This window comes from Podarcis erhardii (genome assembly GCF_964252035.2).
Source record: "Podarcis erhardii genome assembly, chromosome: 15".
NCBI classification, from domain to species: Eukaryota; Metazoa; Chordata; class Lepidosauria; order Squamata; family Lacertidae; genus Podarcis; species Podarcis erhardii.
Window position 1 is genome coordinate 5,413,186 of NC_138505.1, and position 23,423 is coordinate 5,436,608.

The window sequence follows — 23,423 nt, forward strand, 5'->3', positions numbered from 1 at the left end:
AAGGATCTGAAATATTTTCTTTGAAGCTTGAGTTAGTTTTATTCTGGATTGTTTTATTTGATTTTGTTTAATGTGTTGTAAATTGCTTTGAGATTTGTTCTTTAAAATATAAAGCGGTATAGAAACAATAATAATAATAATACCATCAGGGGGAACGGTGCCTAGACATTCCATTGTGGTGACTGCAACTTAGGTTTAAGGTCCCGTTTGGTGATTAGATTATATATCTGAGTTGCTACGCCTGGAGTGAATGACTGGCCAAAGGTCACTCTGTGAGTTTCATGGCAGAGTGGGGATCGGAACCCAGGTCTCTCCCTCTTCTCTCTCAGGTTCTCCTAGTCCAACACTCCTACTATACCACATTGGCTCTCCAGATAAGCACATTATAACATTGGAACATTGATCCAAAAAAAATACAAAACAACTTTCTGTCCCCCCCCCCCCCCCATATAGCAACTACAGGAAGCTTTGGCTGTTACTGAGACTGAAAAGCGTCCTTCCTGGATGTGCTTTAAATGACTCTGGCACTTGTAGTTAGGAAGGTTTGCCAGGTATTTCATCAGGGATTTTACTGATGTTTGATTTGGTTTGTGTTTTAATCCACTTGATGGACCATTCAGTCGCCAAGAGGATGGCTTATAAGCGCCAATATGTCTGCGGTTGTGCTGCTGAGGTACACCTGTGTGTGGTAGTTGAATATTGTTCAGTAGCTCGGGGAGCCTGCCCCATCAGTCTTTTTCAGGCCAGGTCGAGCGTCCGTCAATGCATTTTTACTGATGAGTAAGATTGGCAATTGCAAGGAACTTAATACAGCAATGCAGTTAAAACAATATACCACATTAAAGCAAGCCCAGGGGAAAGAGTGATGGAGGTTTAAAAGAGCAGTTGAAGTTACTGCCACTGCCCACCAGTGGAATCTCTGCCTTTTTCTGTTTAATAATAAATATATGTACTGTATATATGTTGTGCAATTTTCCAGGGCTGGTATCAGCCTGCAGCATCCTTGGGGACAGAGCCAGGGCTTCAGTGCTTTGGCAAAGTGTTGGCAGGCAGGCAGACTTCCAGCTTCTCTTCTACTATGTGGGCCTGGGACGTAAGAAGTGCCTGCTGGATCAGGCCAAAGACCCACTGAGTCCAGCATCCTCTTCTCATACTGGCCAATCAGATACCTCTTCCAAGAAACCAGCAAGCAGGGTCTGAGCACAAGAGCGCTTTCCCCTCCTGCGGTTTACAGCACCTGGTGTTTAGTAGCCATCTCCTCCGTGAATTTGCCTAACCCTGTTTTAAAGCCATCCTACTTGGTGGCTATCACTGACTCCTGATGGAAGGAGTTCCATAGTTTAACTGTGTCTCTGTGGGAGTCTATTGTATTTAATTATGGGGTATCAGAGTTTTTATGGGGTATCAGAGAAAAGCAAAGGCAAACCTAGACAGCATATTAAAAAGCAGAGACACCACCTTGCTGATAAAGGTCCGTATAGTTAAAGCCATCGTTTTCCCAGTAGTGATGGATGGAAGTGAGAGCTGGACCATGAAGAAGGCTGATCGCCGAAGAATGGATGCTTTTGAATTCTGGTGCTGGAGGAGACTCTGGAGAGTCCCATGGACTGCAAGGGGATCAAAACGATTCATTCTGAAGGAAATGAGTCCTGAGTGCTCCCTGGAATGACAGATCCTGAAGCTGAGGCTCCAAGACTTTGGCCACCTCATGAGAAGAGAAGACTCCCTGGAAAATATCCTGATGTTGGGAAAAATGGAGGGCACAAGGAGAAGGGGACGACAGAGGACGAGATGGTTGGACAGTGTTCTCGAAGCTACTAGCATGAATTTGACCAAACTGCGGGAGGCAGTGGAAGACAGGAGTGCCTGGCGTGCTCTGGTCCAGGGGGCACGAATAGTCGGACACGACTAAACGACTAAACAACAACAACAACAACAACAATCAGGATTTTTAGGGGGCTAACTAGGCTGGGATAGCTGGGATAGCAGGCTTGTTGGTTTCTGAATGTCTGATGTTGATTTTCAATTTCGTTGATATGTATGCGACAATGACAATAAAGATGATCGTATTGTGTTGCGTGTTGCCATCAGGGCTCATACCAGCTGGAGCAGCTTCACCCCATTATTGGTTGTATGGCTTCAAAAATGGCTTCAACCTTGCAATAAAAGCATAAAGTGGATTCAGGAGGCCCGATGGTCAGAGTCGCTAAAGGAGTCATATCGGTCAGGTGATCAGTAGAGGTGATGTTGCAAGCCATAGCACATGGCCTTTCATGATGCACATCCAATCATCCTTCACAATCCAGTGATGGTCGCCAAGGAGTAGAAGAACCGTAGAATCCTAGAGTTGGAAGGTACCCCAAAGGTCATCTAGTCCAAGCCATGACGATACAGGAATTGCAGCTAACAAATCCCCAAAAGGATTTAAATCTCTGTTTAAAAAGCTTCCAGAAAGGAGAGTCTGCTACCTTTCCAGGTAGTTTGTTCCACCGTCAAAAGAACTCAGAAACTTTGCCAGCTGAATCCGTTGGTTTGGGTCCTAACCTTCAAGGGTGCAAAGAAGAGGGGCTATGAACAGAGAAGACTTTCGGTAACTCAAAGAGGGGTGTGTGTAAAAGAGTTTGCATGGAGCAGATTAAATTCATTCCGTGAAGAACCTCCATGCGGAGGTGAGCAAATAAGCATGAATGAACTGGTGTTTACAAATGGCTGAAACACGTGGCTGTCTGTCTGTTGAATGTGTTGTTTGGAACATACGGTACTTCCTTGAATGTCGTCATCCTGTCTCTCTCTCCCCCCCTCCTTTTCGAAGCAAAACTCTTGCAATCTCTCCACGCTGCCTTCCATGTGATTCTGGCGCTGAGGGAGGAAGCCCCATTGAACCCAACAGACCTTCCTCTTGCCGCAACAGGCTATATAGGGTTGAGCTGCCAAGCTTCTGTCCTCCTCCTGGCAACACCTGAGCTGGGTTTTTTTTAAAAAAAAACCCTCTAAGACTTCCATGCCAGGATGTTGGTAGCTGCCTTCAGTTTGGCGTTCTGTCTCACCGTATTCGCATTTCAAGCTCCTGCTGTATTTGGTTTCCGTGAGCCTCGAGCCGCAATATTAATTTTCTGGTAGTGGGAAGATGAGAACATACGAAGCTGCTTTCCCACCGGGTTGGATCGTCGGCCTGTCTAACTCCACGTTTTCTGAGGTGGCTCTCCAAGGTTTGGGGCAGGGTGCCGCCCCCACTACTACCTGGCGATGTCCGTGGGGATTGAGCCTGCGACCCATTTCGTTGAAGGTAGGTCCTCTGGCCCTGAGTTTACAGCTTTCACTGGGGTTACTTGAGACCTTGAGTCCCTGACAGGGACCAGAAAGTCCAGGAACACGCCTTAAGATCTCGGTTCTCGTGGTTCTGAGTAAAAAAGCTGATTGAAAGGAGCGTAGAGAGTTTCTTTCTGCTGACTCGGACCCATGGGTATGTCTAGCTCAGTGTTGCCTACACGAGCAGGCAGCTGCTCTCCAGGATTTCAAGCAGGTGTCCAAGCCAGCAGGGACTGAATGTGAGTGCCACCTCCTCATGCGAAGCAGATGGTCTGCCACTGAGCTGTGGCTCTTTACCTAAAAATGAAGCCGGATTCTACTCCTCGTGAATTAAAGGCTGATTTTGTAGGGACATTGGAAGCTGAGCTGCGGACCTTCCCTAAGAAGAGACTGTCTCTGGTGACTTGGAGAAATGAGACCCAGCTCCTCCAATCCCCTTTTCTTTTGCTATGCTGTGGAAGGTGAGGGTTGCCACAAACCTGGAGAGGAATGAGCCCAGAATACCACCCGCTCCTTTCTCCCTGAAAGCAGCTACAGCTATAGGTATCTTCCAGATGCCATCTAGATCTTCCTAGACTGCATCTTCCCTTGCCATCCCTGAGGATTGATTGATTGTATTAATATCCCACCTTTTTGTCCATGGAGCTCAAGGCAGCTATCATGGTTCTCCCCCATTGCCTCATTTAATCTCCACAACAACCCTGTGAGGTAGGTTAGGCTGAGAAAAGACAGTGGCTGGCCCTAGGTCGTGCCCAGTGGGCTTCATGGCAGAGTGGGGATTTAAAACCCTAGTCTCCCAGGTCCTAGTCCGGCACTCAAACCACTACACCACCCCTGGATCCTTGGCCACGCTAGTTCCCGGGGCTGCTGGGAGTCCAGAACATATGCAAGGCCCTGCATCAGCTACCTGAGTCCTAGTTCTCCCTTCTTGGCAGTGTTAGAAACTCAGATATATAAGGTAGGCGCCAAATGGCTCCTTAAATCAGGGTTGCAGTCGCCAAAACGGAATGCCTAGTTGCCATTTTGGGCCAGACGGCTCGGAAGTCGTATTTTTTCAGTGCGGCTTTTTGGTTTCCTGAAATTCATTCTAACTTAAGGTTACCAGATTTTTTTCCAATGAATCCGGTGACACTTTTCAACTTCAGTAGGAATGATAGGATTTTGTCAGGGGACTGGTTTGTAAATCCGGGGACTGTCCCCGGGAAACGGGGATGTCTGGTAACCTTATTCTAACTGTGCAGGTAAAAGATAATGTATAGAATTCTACAGGATGTGTTGCTCATGTGTGAATACAGTCCAGATCCAACGGTCCCCAGGTATGCACCTCCAGATGGTGGAGACGCCAGGTGGTATCCTGGCCATTGGGCATCTTCACTTGGTCACAAGTGGCCGGTAAAGGTAAAGGGACCCCTGACCATTAGGTCCAATCGTGCCCGACTCGGGTTGAGGCGCTCATCTCGCTTTATTGGCTGAGGGAGCCGGCGTACAGCTTCCGGGTCATGTGGCCAGCATGACTAAGCCACTTCTGGCGAACCAGAGCAGCGCATGGAAACGCCGTTTACCTTCCCGCCGGAGCGGTACCTATTTATCTACTAGCACTTTGATGTGCTTCCGAACTGTAGGTGGGCAGGAGCAGGGACCGAGCAACGGGAGCTCACCCCGTCGTGGGGATTCGAACTGCCAACCTTCTGATCGGCAAGTCCTAGGCTCTGTGGTTTAACCCACTTCCCAAGTGGCTGGTAGCCCAGTGCAAAATGCGCCTGGTGAATTGTGAGTGCTGCTTCTTGATCAGTGAGCTTGATCAGCAGAATTCCCCCCCCCCCATCTGCTGTGATCTGGCAGGGAGTTTTTTGGGGGAATTCTGTGCATGTGATTGTAAAGGAGAGAGCGGAGACTCGTAGTCCTCCTGAGCTGGAGAAATGGTTGCCTTATGGGAGCGGCCTCCTCTGTGCTCAGGAATGTGGGAAAGGGTGCGTCAGGCGACCTCCTTCCCCATGCCAAGAAGATGCTGAGAAGAATCATAGAATCATAGAATCATAGAGTTGGAAGAGACCACAAGGGCCATTGAGTCCAACCCCCTGCCAAGCAGGAAACACCATCAGAGCACTCCTGACATATGGTTGCCAAGCCTCTGCTTAAAGACCTCCAAAGAAGGAGACTCCACCACACTCCTTGGCAGCAAATTCCACTGTCGAACAGCTCTTACTGTCAGGAAGTTCTTCCTAATGTTTAGCTGGAATCTTCTTGTAGTTTGGATCCATTGCTCCGCGTCCGCTTCTCTGGAGCAGGAGAAAACAACCTTTCTCCCTCCTCTATGTGACATCCTTTTATATATTTGAACATGGCTATCATATCACCCCTTAACCTCCTCTTCTCCAGGCTAAACATGCCCAGCTCCCTTATCCGTTCCTCATAAGGCATCGTTTCCAGGCCTTTGACCATTTTGGTTGCCCTCCTCTGGACACGTTCCAGTTTGTCAGTGTCCTTCTTGAACTGTGGTGAAGCAAACTGGGGCAGGGAAAACATGCAGCTTTGCACCTAAGCCCACAAGGAGTTGTTGGTCCTCCCGAAGTCTCATAAACAGGGGTGGGGGCAGCGAACTTTCCCAGCGCTTTGTTTTCCTACAGGAAAGCTTCCACAAAAGCAACAGTGAATCTGTGCTAATGTCTATTGCAAATAAATATGCAGGTTGGCAATTTCAAAAGGTTCTTAGCTTTGCTTCCTAAATATGTTTCCTAAGAACGAAAACACTGCAGAGGTTTGCGTGGGAAGTCACGAAACAATGTGACTATTTGAAGCCCGTTTGTAATAATTTGGAAATTCAATAAAATTACATTGTATATATAAAAACAATTAGATGTGTTACCGCAATACTGAGCTGGGTTCAGGGTCTTTGTACAGTGGTACCTTGGTTCTCAAACGCCATGGTACTCAAACAACTTGGAACCCAAACACTGCAAACCTGGAAGTAAGTGCTCCGGTTCGTGAACTTTTTTTGGATGCTTGAACGTGCTTCATTTTGACTGTTATGCTTCCGATTTGAGTGCCACACTTCTGTTTTGAGTGTTACACTGAGGTCTGTCTATTTTTGCTATTTTGCTTTTTTGTTTTTGCGGCTCTTTTTTGTTTTTGTTACTGTATGGAACCCAGTCCAGTTACTGATTGATTGATTGATTGATTGATGATTGTGTGACTGAAGTACAATGTTTATTGCTTTCATTTTATGGAGCAATGGTCTCGTTAGATAGTAAAATTCATGTTAAATTGCTCTTTTAGGGGTTGTTTTTAAAAGTCTGGAACGGTTTAATCCATTTTACATTACTTTCTTTGGGAAAGCGCGCCTTGGTTTTGGAACGCTTTGGTTTTGGAACGGACTTCCGGAACGGATTAAGTTTGAGAACCAAGGTACCACTGTATTAATTTCCAAACCTTTACCAGCTAAGGTCCAAGGCCTGAGCCCTTCTATCCCAGCTTGACCTCTGAGATCAGGGACGGCCAACTCCTAAGAGACTGCGATCTACTCACAGAATAAAAAACTAGCCGTGATCTACCCCTTTTTGGGGGGAGGGTTTCAGGTCAAAGTTGTTGAGGCTTTTTTAGGGAGAAAGTGGGAAAGTCGCTCACTGCTAAGGAAAGGGAGCCAACGATCGACCGCGATCTATGAAAACTTCCTGAGGATCTACTAGTAGATCGCGGTCGACCTGTTGGACATCCCTGCCTGAGATCATCAGCAGGAGCATTCGGTCATTCCCTCAGTTGGCGAGACTTGCTTGACAGCAGCGAGAAACTGAGCCTTCGGTGTCTTTGGCCCTGTCCTGTGGAACGCTCTGCCACTAGACATTCGGCAGATGCCTTCTGCGTCAACATTTTAAACTCCTGCTGAAAGCTTTTCTGCCAGGCTTGTGCAGGCAGTTAAGAGCATGTCCTTCCACAATGGCAAATTGATGTTTTAAGACTTCCCATAATAGGCATCTGTTTGGCTTCTGCGGGACACAGGGTGCTAAACTTTGGCTTGATCCAGAAAGGATACTTTTTGTAAGACCTCCTCCCTCACTCCGCAGAGGTGAGTCTGGCACCTTCATCATATGAAGAAGGTTGACTGCTGAAGACAGACTCACCTCTTTGCCCTGGCTTTTGACATTTGAGGTGCGTAGTTTTAAGTCCCACCTTATTTCTGTGATTGTAAACGTACTTTAAGCTGTTTTCAATCTTTTAATGGTTGTAAGCTGCCCTGGACCTTGGGGCAAAGGGTGGGAAATTATTATTATTATTATTATTTAAAAAAGAAATTATTATTGTTATCATTATCATTATTGCTATTACTATTTTATTTTATGCCTGCAAGTTCTTTCCCCTTTTTGGGTTTACCGTCAATAATGCCACCTTGAATTTCTATTTTGCAGTTGTAAGATGACCAACTTCTCCCTTCTTCCTTTTTGTGATACATAGTTTGGGCTATTTTGGACACGCACACAAGCCCCCGACTCTTGGCTATATGCGTCACTTGTTCTAAGTCTGACACAGATAATAAGTGTCATTGAGTAGTGATTTGGAGGTGGGGGAGGGCCATGGAGGGGGGGGGGAATACACTCTGCTCTTGCTGCCTCCTCCGCCCTGTATGGTGTCATGAAACGTGACTTATGAATCGTAGCAACAGGCAGATTTATATGGAATTGTATCAGCGTAACTGCTTTTTTATTTATTTTGGTGCTGAGTTTAAGGCAGCTGGAATTCTGCATATATGCCTCTTTGCACCCTGGAAAATCTTACTTGATGGAAAGAAATCCTTGTGCTTTAAAAATCTCTTTGCATGTGTGTGAAACCTGCAGGGTTGCTGATGAGAAACTGCATGTACCGTATTTTTCGCTCTATAAGACGCACCAGACCATAAGACGCACCTAGTTTTTGGAGGAGGAAAAAAAGAAAAAAATATATTCTGAATCCCAGAAGCCAGAACAACAAAAGGGATCGCTGTGCAGCGAAAGCAGTGATCCCTCTTGCTGTTCTGGCTTCTGGGATAGCTGCGCAGCCTGCATTCGCTCCATAAGACGCACACACATTTCCCCTTACTTTTTAGGAGGGAAAAAGTGAGTCTTATAGAGCAAAAAATACGGTATTTCTTTATTGCAGTGGATGACCACAGCACCCCTTTCTAGCTTGCCCCTGCAAGGAATGCTGGCGGTGGAGGCCAGAGGTCCCTAAACTTTTTCAGGGCCACCCACACCCTAAAAAGCATTTTTCTGAGTAGCAATTTGCATGACCCACGATGGAAGATAACAACACAACAAAATTCGAAACAGTAACGCTTAATTGCGCGTTTATTCAAAATCCAATTAAAACATTTAATTTAATTACCGTACTTTTCCTTGTATAAGACTAGGTTTCTTTAACTTAAAAATTATGTGAAAAACTGTGGGTCGTCTTATACATGGGGCAATCTCCCCCCTATTTTCCTAAATTGGAGTCCCTAAAAATAGGGGGCATCTTATACACGAAAAAATACGGTACTTCAGCAAAAATGGATAAATGGTTCCAGTGATGCCTGCTTTTCAAAGTCTGATAATAATAATAAAGAATATCAACAACAATAATTTGCACCTCCAGTGCCTCGCTGCTGCCCCCATGCCTCTTAGGACCCCACCCCACCAAAAAAGTGGGGTGTAATGTTAGTTCTTCAGTAAATGGTTTAATCAGAACTGGAATGGGTGAGGTACAGACAGAAGCCCCCTCTGCAGCATTTGTAAAGTGAATGTGGGCATTTGACGCAGCAGGTCTCCTTATACAGAGTCAGACCCTCCCATCTGTCAGGCCCATTATCATCAATGCTGACAGGTGGGGCGTTCGTAGCCCCCTCTGGAGGCAATAGGGACTGAACTTTCTGCCTGCAAAGCGGACCCGCTGCCAATGAGCCACAGCCCTTCCCTTTAAGAACACAGGAAGTTGCCTTACACTGAGTCAGATCACCACTCTTATCTACCTCGGTATGGCCTACACTGACTGGCAGCAGCTCTCCTGGTTTTCGGGCAGGGGCACAACTCTCAGCCCTGCCTGGAGCTGCTTGGGAACTGAACCCAGGACCGTCTTCGAGCAAAGCACATGCTCTGCCACTGAAATATAGCTGCTCCCTTTTTTAAAAAACGAACTAAGATTCTAGTCCTCATGGTTCTGAAGAAAGGGCCGGTTTAAACAGGAACAGAGGTCCCTGCCTTATTCCATGTCACACCCTTGATCCATTTAGCTCAGTATTTTCTGCGCTGATTGGCTCTCTAGATTTTCGGTCGGGGAACAGTCCCAGCCCCACCTGCAGCCGCCGCGCATTGAACTTGGGACCTCCTGTATTCAAAGCACATGCTCAGCCACTGAGCTTTCCGCCCTTCCCCTGCAGAAGGTTAACAATCATCTACGTGTAATCCTAGAAATATTTTTTCCAGCCTCTGCTGCATTAAGTCATACTTGCTTGGCCCTGCCTCATGCCTGAGGAATGACTCGTCACTTGCTGCCTCAGTGTCCCTGTCTCTTAAAAAAGAGAAATGGACGCAGGACACCCTCGCTGATTCCTCGTTAATCCAGGAGACTTGGTGTAATTAGCCCTGATGAGGTATTTGACAAAACACGATGGCCCCGTGAGCTAGGGATTCAGCTTCTCCCGCCCTCGCCATATGACAAAGCACCTTGAAGACCTGACTAAATTGAGCTATTTATAAGCAGGGTGTCTGCAACCTGTGAATTGGAGCGCCTGTGAGTTCCTGAGCCTGAACGCGGGAGGGCCTTGCTGCATTCAGCCTTGGAGCCGTATTTGCTTCGGTGATGTGCCACGGGGGCTGGCAGAAGGGGCTGTTTGGGAGAGTGAAAACCCTGTAGCTATTAAGCCAGAGCAGGTGACCTCTCCCCTTTTGTATCCTGGCATGGTACAGCCCCAGCGGACTGCACCGCGTGACACCTCTGACTTGTTACAGCCGAGGACCTTCTGGAGGCTCTCCCGCTGCGAGAAGCCACGTTACAGGGAACCAGGCAGAGGGTCTTCTCGGTGGTGGCACCCACCCTGTGGAATGCCCTCCCACCAGATGTCAAAGAGAAGAAGAACTACCAGACTTTTAGAAGACATCTGAAGGCAGCCCTCTTTAGGGAAGCTTTTAATGTTTAACAGACTACTGTATTTTAATATTCTGTTGGAAGCCACCCAGAGTGGCTGGGAAAACCCAGAAAACCCAGAATTGTAGAGTTGCAAGGGACCCCGAGGGTCATCTAGTCCAGGGGTCGGCAAACTTTTTCAGCAGGGGGCTGGTCCACTGTCCCTCAGACCTTGTGGGGGGCCGGACTATATTTTGAAGGAAAAAAAATAATGAACGATTTTCGCCCACCCGCAAAGAGGCCTGAAGATGCTTTGCTTTACCTGTCTCAGTTGTCCCAATAGCTGCAGTTAATAATAATAATAATAATTTATTATTTATACCCCGCCCATCTGGCTGGGCCTCCCCAGCCACTCTGGGCGGCTTCCATAGAAAGCAAAAATACAATAAAATATCACATGTTAAAAACTTCCCTGAACAGGGCTGCCTTAAGATGTCTTCTGAATGTCAGGTAGTTGTTTATCGCTTTGACATCTGCTGGAAGGGCGTTCCACAGGGCGGGCGCCACTACCGAGAAGGCCCTCTGCCTGGTTCCCTGTAGCTTTACTTCTCGCAATGAGGGAACCGCCAGAAGGCCCTCGGCGCTGGACCTCAGCGTCCGGGCAGAATGATGGGGGGTGGAGACGCTCCTTCAGGTATACTGGACCGAGGCCGTTTGGACTTCTCCAGCCAGCCAGATGCCATGGCGGGGTAGGAGGCTGTGTCAGCTGGTGAAGACAGAAGCAGCAGCCCTAGCGGAGGATCCGTGGGTAGAGGTAGGGGAACCGGGGCGTCGCCAGAGCTTTTACCCACTACCTACTGCTACTGCTTCCTGAGAGGCACCTCAGAGAAGAAGACAGAGCCTCGCGCCAACCTGCAAGCAGTGGCCGCAGCCACCACAAGGACCCGCCTGAACGCCATGGGAGGAATAAAGGAGGGAGGGAGGCGGCAACGAAGAAAGCGTGTGAGGAGGCGGCACAGAGAAGGAAGGAAGGGTTGGCAGATGGAGGGAGAGGGAGGAGGAACAGGAGGAAAACGCAGCAGTAGCCGGTGTCGTGCGCCCCCCTTCACAGCGCCGCCCTGCTGAGGCGGGCAAGCCAACTCCCGCCATCGACGGGGCCCGGCGTGGGACAAGATTGCTCCGTCTCTGAGGAGAAAAGCGCCGCCATGTGAGGGAGAGGGAAAGAACGCGTGCTGGCGATCCACATGGCAATTCCCGGCCAGTCCACAGGCCAAATCTAGAAGGCAGTTGGGCCTGATCTGGCCCGCGGACCTTAGGTTGCCGACCCATGATCTAGTCCAATCCCCTGCAATGCAGAAATGGTAGCTAAAGAATCCCTGGTTTGTTTGGCTCTACAGTGGTACCTCGGGTTACAGACGCTTCAGGTTATAGACTCCGCTAACCCAGAAATAGTACCTCGGGTTAAGAACTTTGCTTCAGGATGAGAACAGAAATCATGTGGCAGCAGCGGGAGGTCCCATTAGCTAAAGTGGTACCTAAGGTTAAGAACAGTTTCAGGTTAAGAACGGACCTCCAGAACAAATTAAGTTCTTAACCTGAGGCACCACTGTAATTTGAACAGAGGAGAGGAGGGGAAATGTGGGGTGTAATAATGAAGACTTGGTGGAGGCAGTTCTACCTGGCTGTCATTTTCAGGTCCAAAAGGAAGCTAAAACTACAACCTTGAATCGAATCTCATTTCTGCCATAAACTGGTCAGGTCAACCTTGGCAGGCTACACAGTCTCTTGGTCTTGGTCTTGGCATTGAGCCCTGGGGATGATAATTCTGGCCTACCTTTCAAGGATGATGTAAGGATGATGCTAAGGAATGTAAGGAAGCTATAGGAGGTGCTTTGAAAGCATTGCATAATTTCTAATTTTTGAAATTACCGTTGTACAAGGTTCAAGGTCCTTGTATTAATTTGCAAGGCCCGAACAATTTAGTCCAGCTTGGTGACTTCCTGGACCCTCGTTCCCTGAGTTGGTGAGGCACATTTGGCAACAACAAGAATCCGAGCCTTTGCCACTATTGGCCCAATCCTGTGGAACGCTCAGCCACTAGATATTTAGCAGTCGCCTTCTGTGCCAACTTCTCAATGCCTGCAGAAAACTTTCTAATTCTCCCAGATCTTCGTAGGCGATTAAGAGCACATCTTTCCACAACAGTTAACTGATGTCTGATTGTGTCTTGTCAGCCCAAGATGACGCTGTGGTTTTTCGAGGAAGTAGTCAAGCACATGTCAAGGAAAATATTACTGGTGCCTATTTGCGCTTTTTCTCCCTGCCTTTGATCATCCTAAATAAAGCGGATTTGTTGGGTCCTTTTCTCAGAGGCCAGGCTCAACCCTTCCATTGATTTGAGGCCAGTCTTCCAGAAGGCTGGCTTCCTGAATTCTCTCTCCAGTTCTCCCCCCTCCGGTGTCATCGGAGGCTACCTATCTTGACTTGAACTTGAGTTTCCTATGGTATGTGCCGCAGTGCTCATTTTCGAAAGCCTGCAGTGTCGTCTGGAGCAGATTACTTCGAAAGGTTGAAGTCCTTGGGCCGCCATATGGTTGAGTTTAAAATAATGGATTTGGAGGAGATAGGCTGAAGGTTCATTGTGTGTACAGATGGGAATTGTGTGTGAGCGAGGGAGAAACTTCAGAATGTGGCTTTTGGAGGAAGCAGCTGAAGTATTGCTGAGGATTTCGTTTTTTTAAAGAGACGATTGCGAGCCCTTGTGGCTATTGAGAGGAAATTGTGGGTGGAGAGTCCCAGGATTATATGTCTTCTGGTTACAGGATCGGTTTATCCACCCACCCCTTAAAGGACGCTGCAGCCACAGCTTGGTGTGTACTCCTAAGATGCAGCAACAGGGAGGGCCACAGTTTGATTCTATACTCTTGAGAAGAGAGAGCAGAACAGGTTTCCTGTAGGATGCTTGGATGAACTGGCGAGGAAACAGGGGCAAGAGTTTGGCACTGATGCCCAGAGGAAGAAGACTTACCAACCCAACTTCAGTCAGGGTTGAATTTGAATTGTGAGACCACCCTCTCGGCTCCCGGTGACTTCAGCTTTGTGTGTGTTTTCTGCATTTATTTCCCAAATTCTTTCCTCTAAGCAGCTCAAGGAGGCATACATAGTTCTCTCCCCCCCCCCAATTATAGCCTCACAACTACCCTGTAAGGTAGGCCAGGACACGATTGAGCTCCATGGCTGAGTGGAGATTCGAACCTGACCTCCCAGACCCTAGTCCAGCACTCTAACCCAGGCATAGGCAAACTCTGGCCCTCCAGATGTTTGGGACTACAATTCCCATCACTCCTAGCTAATAGGACCAGTGGTCAGGGATGGTGGGAATTGTAGTCCCAAACATCTGGAGGGCCGGGGTTTGCCTATGCCTGCTCTAACCACTATGCCACACTGGCTCTATGTGTGTGGATGCAGAGGGGGGGGAGGGAATTGACACATGCTTTTCAAGGTCCGACGTAATATCAAGGTGCGCCAGCTTTCAAACGCATCAGCTAGGTATTAAATAGGCTCACTACATGCCATTTGCTCGATCGGCTGACTCGGATCATGTCCCCTTGCTCGGACATGATTGATCCGGTCGTTCCCCGTGCTGTAGGCTTTTCCGTCTACTCGTTGGGTCTCTGGAGGAGTCCCTCTTTCACACAGAGACTCCTTTCTGAAGAGGCGGCGTGCTCAGAAGTTCTGTGCAGAAGTGCTCAGAACACAGACTCAGCCAGAAACACAGAGCAGGAAGCACCTTCTGAAGCAGAATTGCTCAAAGCCCAGGCAGGCTTGTGTAGGGAGATCCGGTCCATCAGACAGTTTGGGACCCAAGGCATATAGTATATACTTATAGCAAGAATTCCCAAAGTGTGTGGCACTACTCTCTTTGGTGTTTGTGTGTGATTCTCTAGGAAGCTCGTCCATTTTCTTCAATTAGTTTAATATTTTTAATTGGATATTGAATACATGTGCAATTGATCATTACTACTTTGAATTTTATTGTGTTACTAACTTCCTTGGTGGGTCGTATTCTGAATAATGCTTTTCACAGGGTAGTGGGCATTGGGGGCGAGTTTATGGAACCAAGGGTGCAGTGTTAGAAACTCAGATATATAAGCCAGGGGCCAAATGGCTCCTTAAACCAGGGTTACCGTCGCCAAAACGGAAGGCCTAGTTGCCATTTGGGGGCCAAATGGCTCGAAAGTCGTATTTTTCAATGCAGCTTTTTGGTTCCTGAAATTCATTCTGATTGTGCAGATAAAATATTGTTGTTGTTTAGTTGTGTCCGACTCTTCGTGACCCCACGGACCAGAGTACGCCAGGCACTCCTGTCTTCCACTGCCTCCCGCATTTTGGTAAAACTCATGCTGGTAGCTTCGAGAACACTGTCCCACCATCTTGTCCACCGTCGCCCCCTTCTCCTTGTGCCCTCCATCTTTCCCAACATCAGGGTCCTTTCCAGGGAGTCTTCTCTTCTCATGGGGGGCCAAAGTCTTGGAGCCTCAGCTTCAGGATCTGTCCTTCCAGTGAGCACTCAGGGCTGATTTCCTTCAGAATGGAGAGGTTTGATCTTCTTGCAGTCCATGGGACTCTCAAGATAAAATATAGCGGACTGAATTCTACAGGATGTGTTGCTGATGTGCAAAAACAGTCAAGATCCAAGGATCTCTAAGCATGCGTCTCCAGATGGTGGAGACGTCCGCCACTATCCTGGCGCCCATCTAGGTGCAAAATGCTCTGCAAGGGAGTGATGGCTTGAAAAGGTTTGGGAACCACAGGTGTATATAGCATCTTGCAAAAATACCTACCAGCCTGTTAGCATGGCTCAATAAAAGCCTGCACTGGTAGCTCACCGCTCATTCAGACAAGAGACCTGCAGCTAGGACATGGCCGAGCAATGTGCGTGTCCGAGTGGATTTTCTTTGCTTCCGGGCTGTGCTTGCTGGCATCGAGCTTGTGGTTTGCACCCTCCTTGTGCCCTGCTGAGTCACTGGGAGAGCTTTGTTTGTATCCCGCTGATTGTGAGTGACAGGGCTATCTTTACCAACGATGCTGTCATGTTGCCTTGGCTGCTCAAGGCAAGCAGATTCCTCCTGGGGCATAAGCGGGAGAACCTTGGCTGAAACCATTTCGGCCAAGTCATGTTGTGACACAAGAAGCTGCCTCCTAGTGAGACAGACCCTCAGTCCATCTAGTGCAATATTGCCTACACTGACTGGCAGCCGCGGCTCTCCAGGAATTCAGGCAGGGCACATTCAAGACCTTGCTTAGAGACCTTGCTTAGAGATTCTGTCAGGGATTGAAACTGGGGCTTTCTGCATGCAAAGCAGAAGCGTCTTCTCTGAGCTACCCCTAAAAGTAAAGTCAAGGTTCTAGTCCTCATGTTTCTGAATAAAGTGCTGAATTAATAGGATTATTTAAAAATTACAGTATTCATTAGCATAAAAAGGTTCCATATTCGAAGTCAGACCATTGAGGTCCAACTGGCTCAGTATCGTCATGCCTCGGTTGTAAATATTAAGATTATACCTACCAGCGAGAATGAGTCTTTCTGTAAAATAATAATAAAAAAGATTTAAACCAAGTCTTACTAGTGATTTAAATCGTGATTTAAATAGATTTGATTTAGATCAAATCCACCCTGAATTAACGTTGAAAGTGAAGTTCAAATTATTGGATTGCTCAGTTGGTGAGAGCGTAGTGTTGATAACGCCAAGGTTGGGACTGCTGTGTATTCCTGCGTTGCAGGGGGTTGGACCAGGAGATCCAACCCAATGATTCTGCGATCTTACTGAGTACGATTCCCTCTGGAAAAGAGGTATAATGGAGAAAATGACACATCATTTGGGATTTTGATAAAGGCTAGAACCTCCAGACATTTGGTTGACAAAATTGCTCTGACTTGGACGCCACAGTTGATACAGGTCCGGTGGGTGTAACTTTGGCCTCTTGCTTGTCCTGTGTTAATGGATGCTTTCCAATTTTTGCCGCCCGAGGATGTGGGCAGGATCCTTGGGAAATGTGAGAGCCGCCACATGTGCGCTTGATCCTTTCTCTTACTGGCTCATCCAAAGGGCGAGTGAAGGCCAAAAAATATAATCCAGAAGCAATGGAAATGTTCAAATGATTCTTTATGTAGACAAAGATTAAATGTAAGGTATTGGTTGTGTTTAGAATAGATTTATGAAAGATTTAGAAAACTTATTGATTGGAATATTTGTGTGAGATTGTATGGGGAAAATACGGAATAACAGATACAATCTTGCTTAAAATGTATTTAGGAAGTACAGTGTAAGCGATGGAAGTCGGTCAATGAATTTTATTGTTGAGATATTTGTAGAATAAATTTGGAAGAAATTCTTCCAACTTTTCTTCTTCTTTTTCTCTTTATTTTTTCTTTTTTCTTTTCTTGCTTTTTTCTCTTTTGTTCTTTTTTTATATGTGTGCTTATCTGAAATATGTATGCATATATATATTTGCAATATTTTGCTTATATTTTGTAATAATTATGTTAAATAAATTATAAATTATGTTAAAAAAAGCAAAAAGCAAAGGGTGAGCGGAGGGCTGGCAGAGGGGGCGAAGGTGCCTCCTTAGAACAAGAAAGGATTCCAGGGCACCTAAAGGAGGCAGTTAAAAAACTTCTGTTGAAAAAGCCCTTCCTGAATCTCACCGTATTGGATAGTTTCCAACATCCCTTTTGAGGGAAGGAATTAAAGTGTGTGGTGGCATCTCAGCTCCAGTGCTTTATGGAGGAGAAAGATTCTCGAGACCCATGTCCATCCGGCTTCAGGCCTGGCTGTGGGACAGAAATGGCTTTGGTCCCCTTGGTGGGTGACTTATGTTGGGAACTGGACAGGAGGAAGGTGTCTCTGTTCTGCTGGACCTCTTGGCGGATTTCGATACCATCAACCGTGGTATCCTTCTGGGCCGCCTGGCTGGGATGGGACTTGGAGGCACTCTTTTACAGTGGCTCCGTTCCTTCTTGCCGAGGTAAACCCAGAAGGCTCATAATTATTTGTATGGATTAAGCAGAGTTTATATAGTTTTAATTCTGTCAGTGTTTACTTGTATTTTAATGGTCAATTTTTCTATATTCTTGTTTTTATCTGTAAGCCTCCTTGAGTCCCATCAGGGAAAATGGTGGAGTACAATTAAATGCAGCAATAATAATAATAATAATAATAATAATAACAACGACGGATTTGGCATTTTTTTATTACAAATAAAGCAAAGCTATCATTTTCAAGACGACCTTTGTCATGACATGAACTTGGCAAATCTGGAACTAGACTTCATAATCCGAGAACGCTGGTATTCTTTTCTTTGTTATTTTTTCCCCCAAGTAAATTTTTATTATTTATTTTAAATATTCTTTTCCCAACAATTCTTATTATCACAATATATTCCCTTTGACTCTGCTGAGTCTTGACTTCCCTCCCTCCCTACAGTATATTTATCACATTCTTATCACGTATATTATTCTTATATCTCTACTATTTTACATTGAAGGTATTATTCCAGTCTTGCTAGTGTCTTTAAGTTTTTACAGTTCTCCTTTAAGAATTCAATATATTTACTCCAATTGTTCTTGTATCTCTGGTCCTCTTGGTCCCGGATCCGCCCTGTCAATTTGGCAAGTTCCGCAAATTCTGTCATCTTCATCTCCTGGATGGTTGGTATATCTTGTGTTTTCCATTTTGGGGCCGGTAGGGTTCTTGCGGCAGCTGTGGCATACATAAACAGATTCTGATCTTTTGTTTTAATCTCCCCTTTTCTTTGTTATTTTAACCCCTGTGCAACTGTACGCATTCTACCTGCCCATTTGATAATTTTGTTTTTCGTCTTTTCATTTTCACCCGACATCTCTGTTCTCGGTACGTTATAAAATGAAATTTTAAAAAAGAAGAAAAAGTTTACCAAGAAGGGAAGAGGAGGTCCGTCTTCCCCATTTGCCGAAAGCTGTATAAAGAAAGGGCCAGACGCACTTCTCTGGGGAGGGAGTCCCACAATTTAGGGGCCGCCATGTTGTTGTTGTTGAGTTGTTTACTCGTGTCCAACTCTTCGCGACCCCCTGGACCAGAGCAGGCCAGACACTCCTGTCTTCCACTGCCTCCCGCAGTTTGGTCAAACGCATGCTGGTAGCTTGGAGAACACTGTCCAACCATCTCGTCCTCTGTCGTCCCCTTCTCCTTGTGCCCTCCGTCTTTCCCAACATCAGGGTCTTTTCCAGGGAGTCTTCTCTTCTCATGAGGAGGCCAAAGTCTTGGAGCCTCAGCTTCAGGATCTGTCCTTCCAGTGAGCACTCCGGGCTGGTTTCCTTCAGAATGGAGAGGTTGGATCTTCTTGCAGGCCGCCATAGAGAAGCCTGAATATGAGATTCCTGCATTGCCTGGGGTGGGACTGCATGGCCCTCGTGGTTCCTTCCAACTCTACAAGTTTACGATTCCATGGCCCGCCTTTCCTGCCTTGCAACCCCCGTCCCCAAAGGCGTTTGCTGGAAATCTCTGAGCAGCGGCAGCTGTGGAAACACTTGGGGAGCTGCCATCTGCAGGCTTCGCAGACCATTTTTGCCACATAATTTATAGTTTTGCTTTTCTGGGAAAACAAGAGTGGCGATGCAGCACCCGTCCTCCCTGGGTGTGTCTGGAGCGCTCCCTCTCCCTTGTTTGAATTGGCTTCTCCTGGAGCTGGTTTTCTGGAGAGCCTTCAGATAATCCTGACCGCCTTCTCCACACACGGGGGAAACCAGAGTTCAAGGCTGCCCAGCCTCTGTTTCTGCCAAACAGACAAACAAACAAGCAAACAAACAGACAAGAGTGCTAATTTGCAACTGCTGTTTTGCAGCAGCTGCCTGAAGACCTCTGCTTTTGCGACTGCTGTGGGGAACCTGCGGTTTTCCAGATGTTGCTGGACTCTCCTGCCCCCGCTCTGTCGTCCTTAACTAGCCAGCCAGCATGTTGGCTGGCAGGAGCCTGAAGCCCAACAGTATTAGGGGTGGCGAGGCTGGCTCCAGCCGACCAGAAGGTTGCCATTACCACCCCACATTGCTTGTCACCCTTTGCATAAGTGGTACCCAAACTTTTTTGGGAGGGACCACTGTCCTCTTGGTTCCATCAACTTATCCTGTGTAAAAAGCATTATCCAGAAGAGTGGTTTGCAGGACCCGCTAAGAAAAAGAATACAGTGGTACCTCGGGTTACATAAGCTTCAGGTTACATACGCTTCAGGTTACAGACTCCGCTAACCCAGAAATAGTGCCTCAGGTTAAGAACTTTGCTTCAGGATGAGAACAGAAATCGTGCTCCAGTGGCGCGGCGGCAGCAGGAGGCCCCATTAGCTAAAGTGGTGCTTCAGGTTAAGAACAGTTTCAGGTTAAGAACGGACCTCCGGAACGAATTTAGTACTTAACCTGAGGTACCACTGTACAGTGGTACCTCAGGTTACAAACACTTTGGGTTACAAACTTCGCTAACCCGTAAGTAGTACTGTACCTTGGGTTGAGAACTTTGCCCTAGGATGAGAACAGAAATCGGCGTCAACAGCACGTCAGCAGCGGGAGGCCCCATTAGCGAAAGTGCGCCTCAGGTTAAGAACGGTTTCGGGTTAAGAATGGACCTCTGGAATGAATTAAGTTCGTAACCTGAGGTACCACTGTAACGCGATGAAATTCAGAACTAGAAATTGCATTCAAAATCCAGTTAAAACTATTTAGTTTAATTAGTTCCACAAAACTGATGAAATTGAGCCAGGGATTCCAGCTTTGCCGATAGTTGGGTGGTCATTTATGCTGCCCTGCCGCCCCCTTGATGCTTAATGCTCCCTCTGGGAATCCCACCATCCCCCAAGGCGAGGTACTTCCCACTTAGGGAGCTCCGGGTCTAAACCCCCTCCTTCTCCCAGATGGGGCATGTGCTGCGACCCAAGACCCCTTTGGTAGCGGGAGAGCCCATTCTGCCTTCACTTTCTGTGGGGGTGGGGTGGGGGGGAGGCTCGTGCAGAGGGCGGACGAAAGCCTTGCCAATGGACCTTTGGCTGCATTTGGGGTGGGGGCCTGGCTGCCCGCTGGAGACCCTGCCCTTCATTTTGAGCAGTGTGGCGGCCAAGGATTCATTGTAGCCCATTACAAGAATGAAGATTCTGATGAGGTGTCAGGGAGAGCTTTGTGCGGGGAAGAGCTGTGGGCCAGTGGAATGGATGACGCCTCGGAAGATGGTGGACTCTCCTGCATGGGAGGTTTTTAAACAGTTTGGATGGTCCATCTGTCAGGGATGCTTGGTCTAGTACAGTGTTTCCCAACCTTGGGCCTCCAGCTGTTTTTGAACTACAATTCCCATCATCTCTGACCACTGGTCTTGCTAGCTAGGGATGATGGGAGTTGTAGGCCAAAAACATCTGGAGGCCCAAGGTTGGGAAACACTGGTCTAGTAGACCCCTGGGGTCCCTTCCAATTCTAGGATTCTGTGTCATAGCTGTTGGCTAGGGTTTTGCTAAAGGTGACATCTATATGCTTTCAACAACCCATTTAGTCATTTGTTTCCATCACTGACCTGTTGCACTTCCTCATTTCATTTGGACACATTTTTATGTTGTGTGGGGCGTCCTTTTCCTTTCCTGAGTGTGTTGCAGGGGGTTAGTCTGGATGACCCTTTGGGTCCCTTCCAGCTCCACAATTCTGTGATTCTGTGAATGCAAAGCATAGTTTCCCTCCACGCGGCTCTGACCTGTTTAGGCACCTTCCGGGTATTTTACCAATGCCTTAAAATGACCAATAAAGAGATTTCTAGTTGCCCACCCAAATTTTTCAGGCAACCTGTAAATCTGGCCCTTCCTTGCCTCTTCCCTCCTCCAGACTGAAGCGGAAGCCCGGATCGATGTCCCACCCGTTCCCACCCACCCGCAAGGAATTCATGATCACATGACCCTGGATATGGACGTCGTCCTATCGGATTTTGTACGCTCAACAGGGGCAGAGCCAGGATTGGCAAGGGATCTTCTTGAAGGTGATGCCTCCCCTCTCTTTCAATTTCTGAAATTCTACTTAGTTTTCAGGACACGTTTTGCAAAGAGACTCGCATCTTAGAAAGAGTGACAGCTCTCTGTGTTTGGCCAGAACCATGTGTCAAGGAAGTAAACACAAGAGTTCTCATTTCTCTGTTGGCACCAGGAAGTCTCTCCTTAAGAAGGACATTTGTGGGGTGGGGCTTTCCTAGATATTAGGGGATACAATTTTGAGTGGGGTGGCGGCGATGAGATATGTTGGGTGCTGCTTCTTGATAGAAGAAGAGGGGGATTTGACAAGCATCGTGGAGGTGATGGGATGGCCACCTTCAGACATCTGAAGGGCCGTCATCGTAGAAGGTGGAGTAAGCTCATTTCCTGCTGCTCCAGAGGGGACGACCCAAACCAATGGATTCAAATTGTAAGAAAGGAGATTCCAGCTGAACATTAGGAAGGAAGAACTTTCTGAGAGCAGGTGCTCTTTCAATATTTCCCTCTGAAGGCAGCCCTGTTTAGGGAAGCTTTTAATGTTTAAAAGACTATTGTATTTTAATATTCTGTTGGAAGCCGCCCAGAGTGGCTGGGGAAACCCAGCCCAATTGGTGGGGTATAAATAAATTATTATTATTATTATTATTATTATTATTATTAGGTGGAGAACTCTCCCTCATTGGAGGTTTTCAACAGAGGTTCGATGGCCATCTGTTGGGGATTCTTGAACGCTGATTCCTACATTGCAGGGGGTTGGACTAGATGACCTGGGGGGGGGCATCTTCCGCCTCTGCAGTTCTGTGATTCTAGGATCTGTGACTCAGAGAGGTGAGGGGACCTCTGCTTGGGGTTAGTTTGGTGGCTTTCATTCTCCTAACCCTCTCTCTTCTCTTTCCTCTGGCGCAGGGAAAAACTGGGACCTGAGCGCCGCCCTGAGTGACTTTGAGCAGCTCCGGCAGGTGCACGCCGGGAACCTTCCCCATTCCTTCAATGAAGGCCGGGCCTTCAAGCACGTGGAAAAGGACGTGGCGTGGCCCCCGCGGCCCCCACTCCAGCGCCAGGATGACATTGTGCAAGGTAGGAGGGGGCGGCCTCAATCGTGGGTGTTTGCTGCACAGGGGAGGCATGGCCCCTGTCTTCTTAAGCCCCTCCTCCTCTGCTCTGATGAAAAGCTGCAGTTCAGTGTGTAGAGAGTGTCAGCACGGTTGAAGAATTCCCAATTCAGTCCTCAGTGACTGCCAGTCAGAGTTGACAGTCCTGAGCTTGATGGACCCAAGAGTCCAGCTCCAGCCGTGACTCCACTTGCGAATAAGCCAGCTGTATGTGGCTTTGCGGTGCTGAAAAAAACTAGAAGTGTGGTCTAGCATCCTCTTCCCACAGTGGCCAGCCTGGGGGGGAACCTGCAAGCAGGATTTGAGCAAAAGAGCCCTCTCTCTTGTTGTGGAGAGCCAGTGTGGTGTAGTGGTTAAGAGCAATAGACCCGTAATATGAGATATGTATGTTTTCAGAACCCAGCCCTATTCCCATGACTGTCTTAAACTCTTTCTAATATTTAATTTTAAACTGCTGTAAATTCTTCCGCCCCCATGGAGGATGGGGAACAAATTCAATACATCATAATACATGCAGGTCCCGCATTCCAAGCCCTCGCTGTATGAAAATCCACTTATCCAAACACAAACCTCTCTATGCACAACACAGATTCAAATAGCCAAACGGCCAAAGCTAGCCCCCTTCCTTCCTTCCTTCCTTCCTTCCTTCCTTCCTTCCTTCCTTCCTTCCTTGGAGTTGGCTGGTTGGTGGCAGCCATTTTCAAGCATGAACCACGCAAGGAGGGAGAGAGATCGGACAAATCAGTTTTTGCTTTGTTTCTCGTTTTGCTGGTTGGCTGCAGCCATTTTGGGAAGAAACCATGGAGGGAGCAGGGCAGGGCAGAGATCGAGCAAATCCCCAATTAGAAATGGTCCCACAGGGGATAATGGAGACCGCCGGCTCTCCATGTGAACACTCGACCT

The 23,423-nt window shown here is 47.4% G+C and overlaps 1 protein-coding gene across 1 annotated transcript in view; it reads left to right on the forward strand.

Annotated features, from left to right (window-relative positions):
* The first annotated feature begins 3,078 nt into the window (after window positions 1–3,078).
* Window positions 3,079–23,423, forward strand: part of OTUD7B (OTU deubiquitinase 7B) — a 31,448-nt gene continuing 11,103 nt past the window's right edge. The window contains exons 1-3 of the mRNA XM_081840902.1: window positions 3,079–3,286; window positions 21,269–21,419; window positions 22,315–22,485. Coding sequence (XP_081697028.1) covers window positions 3,128–3,286; window positions 21,269–21,419; window positions 22,315–22,485 — 481 coding nt within the window. The 5' untranslated portion in view covers window positions 3,079–3,127. The remainder of the gene's footprint in view (window positions 3,287–21,268; window positions 21,420–22,314; window positions 22,486–23,423) is intronic.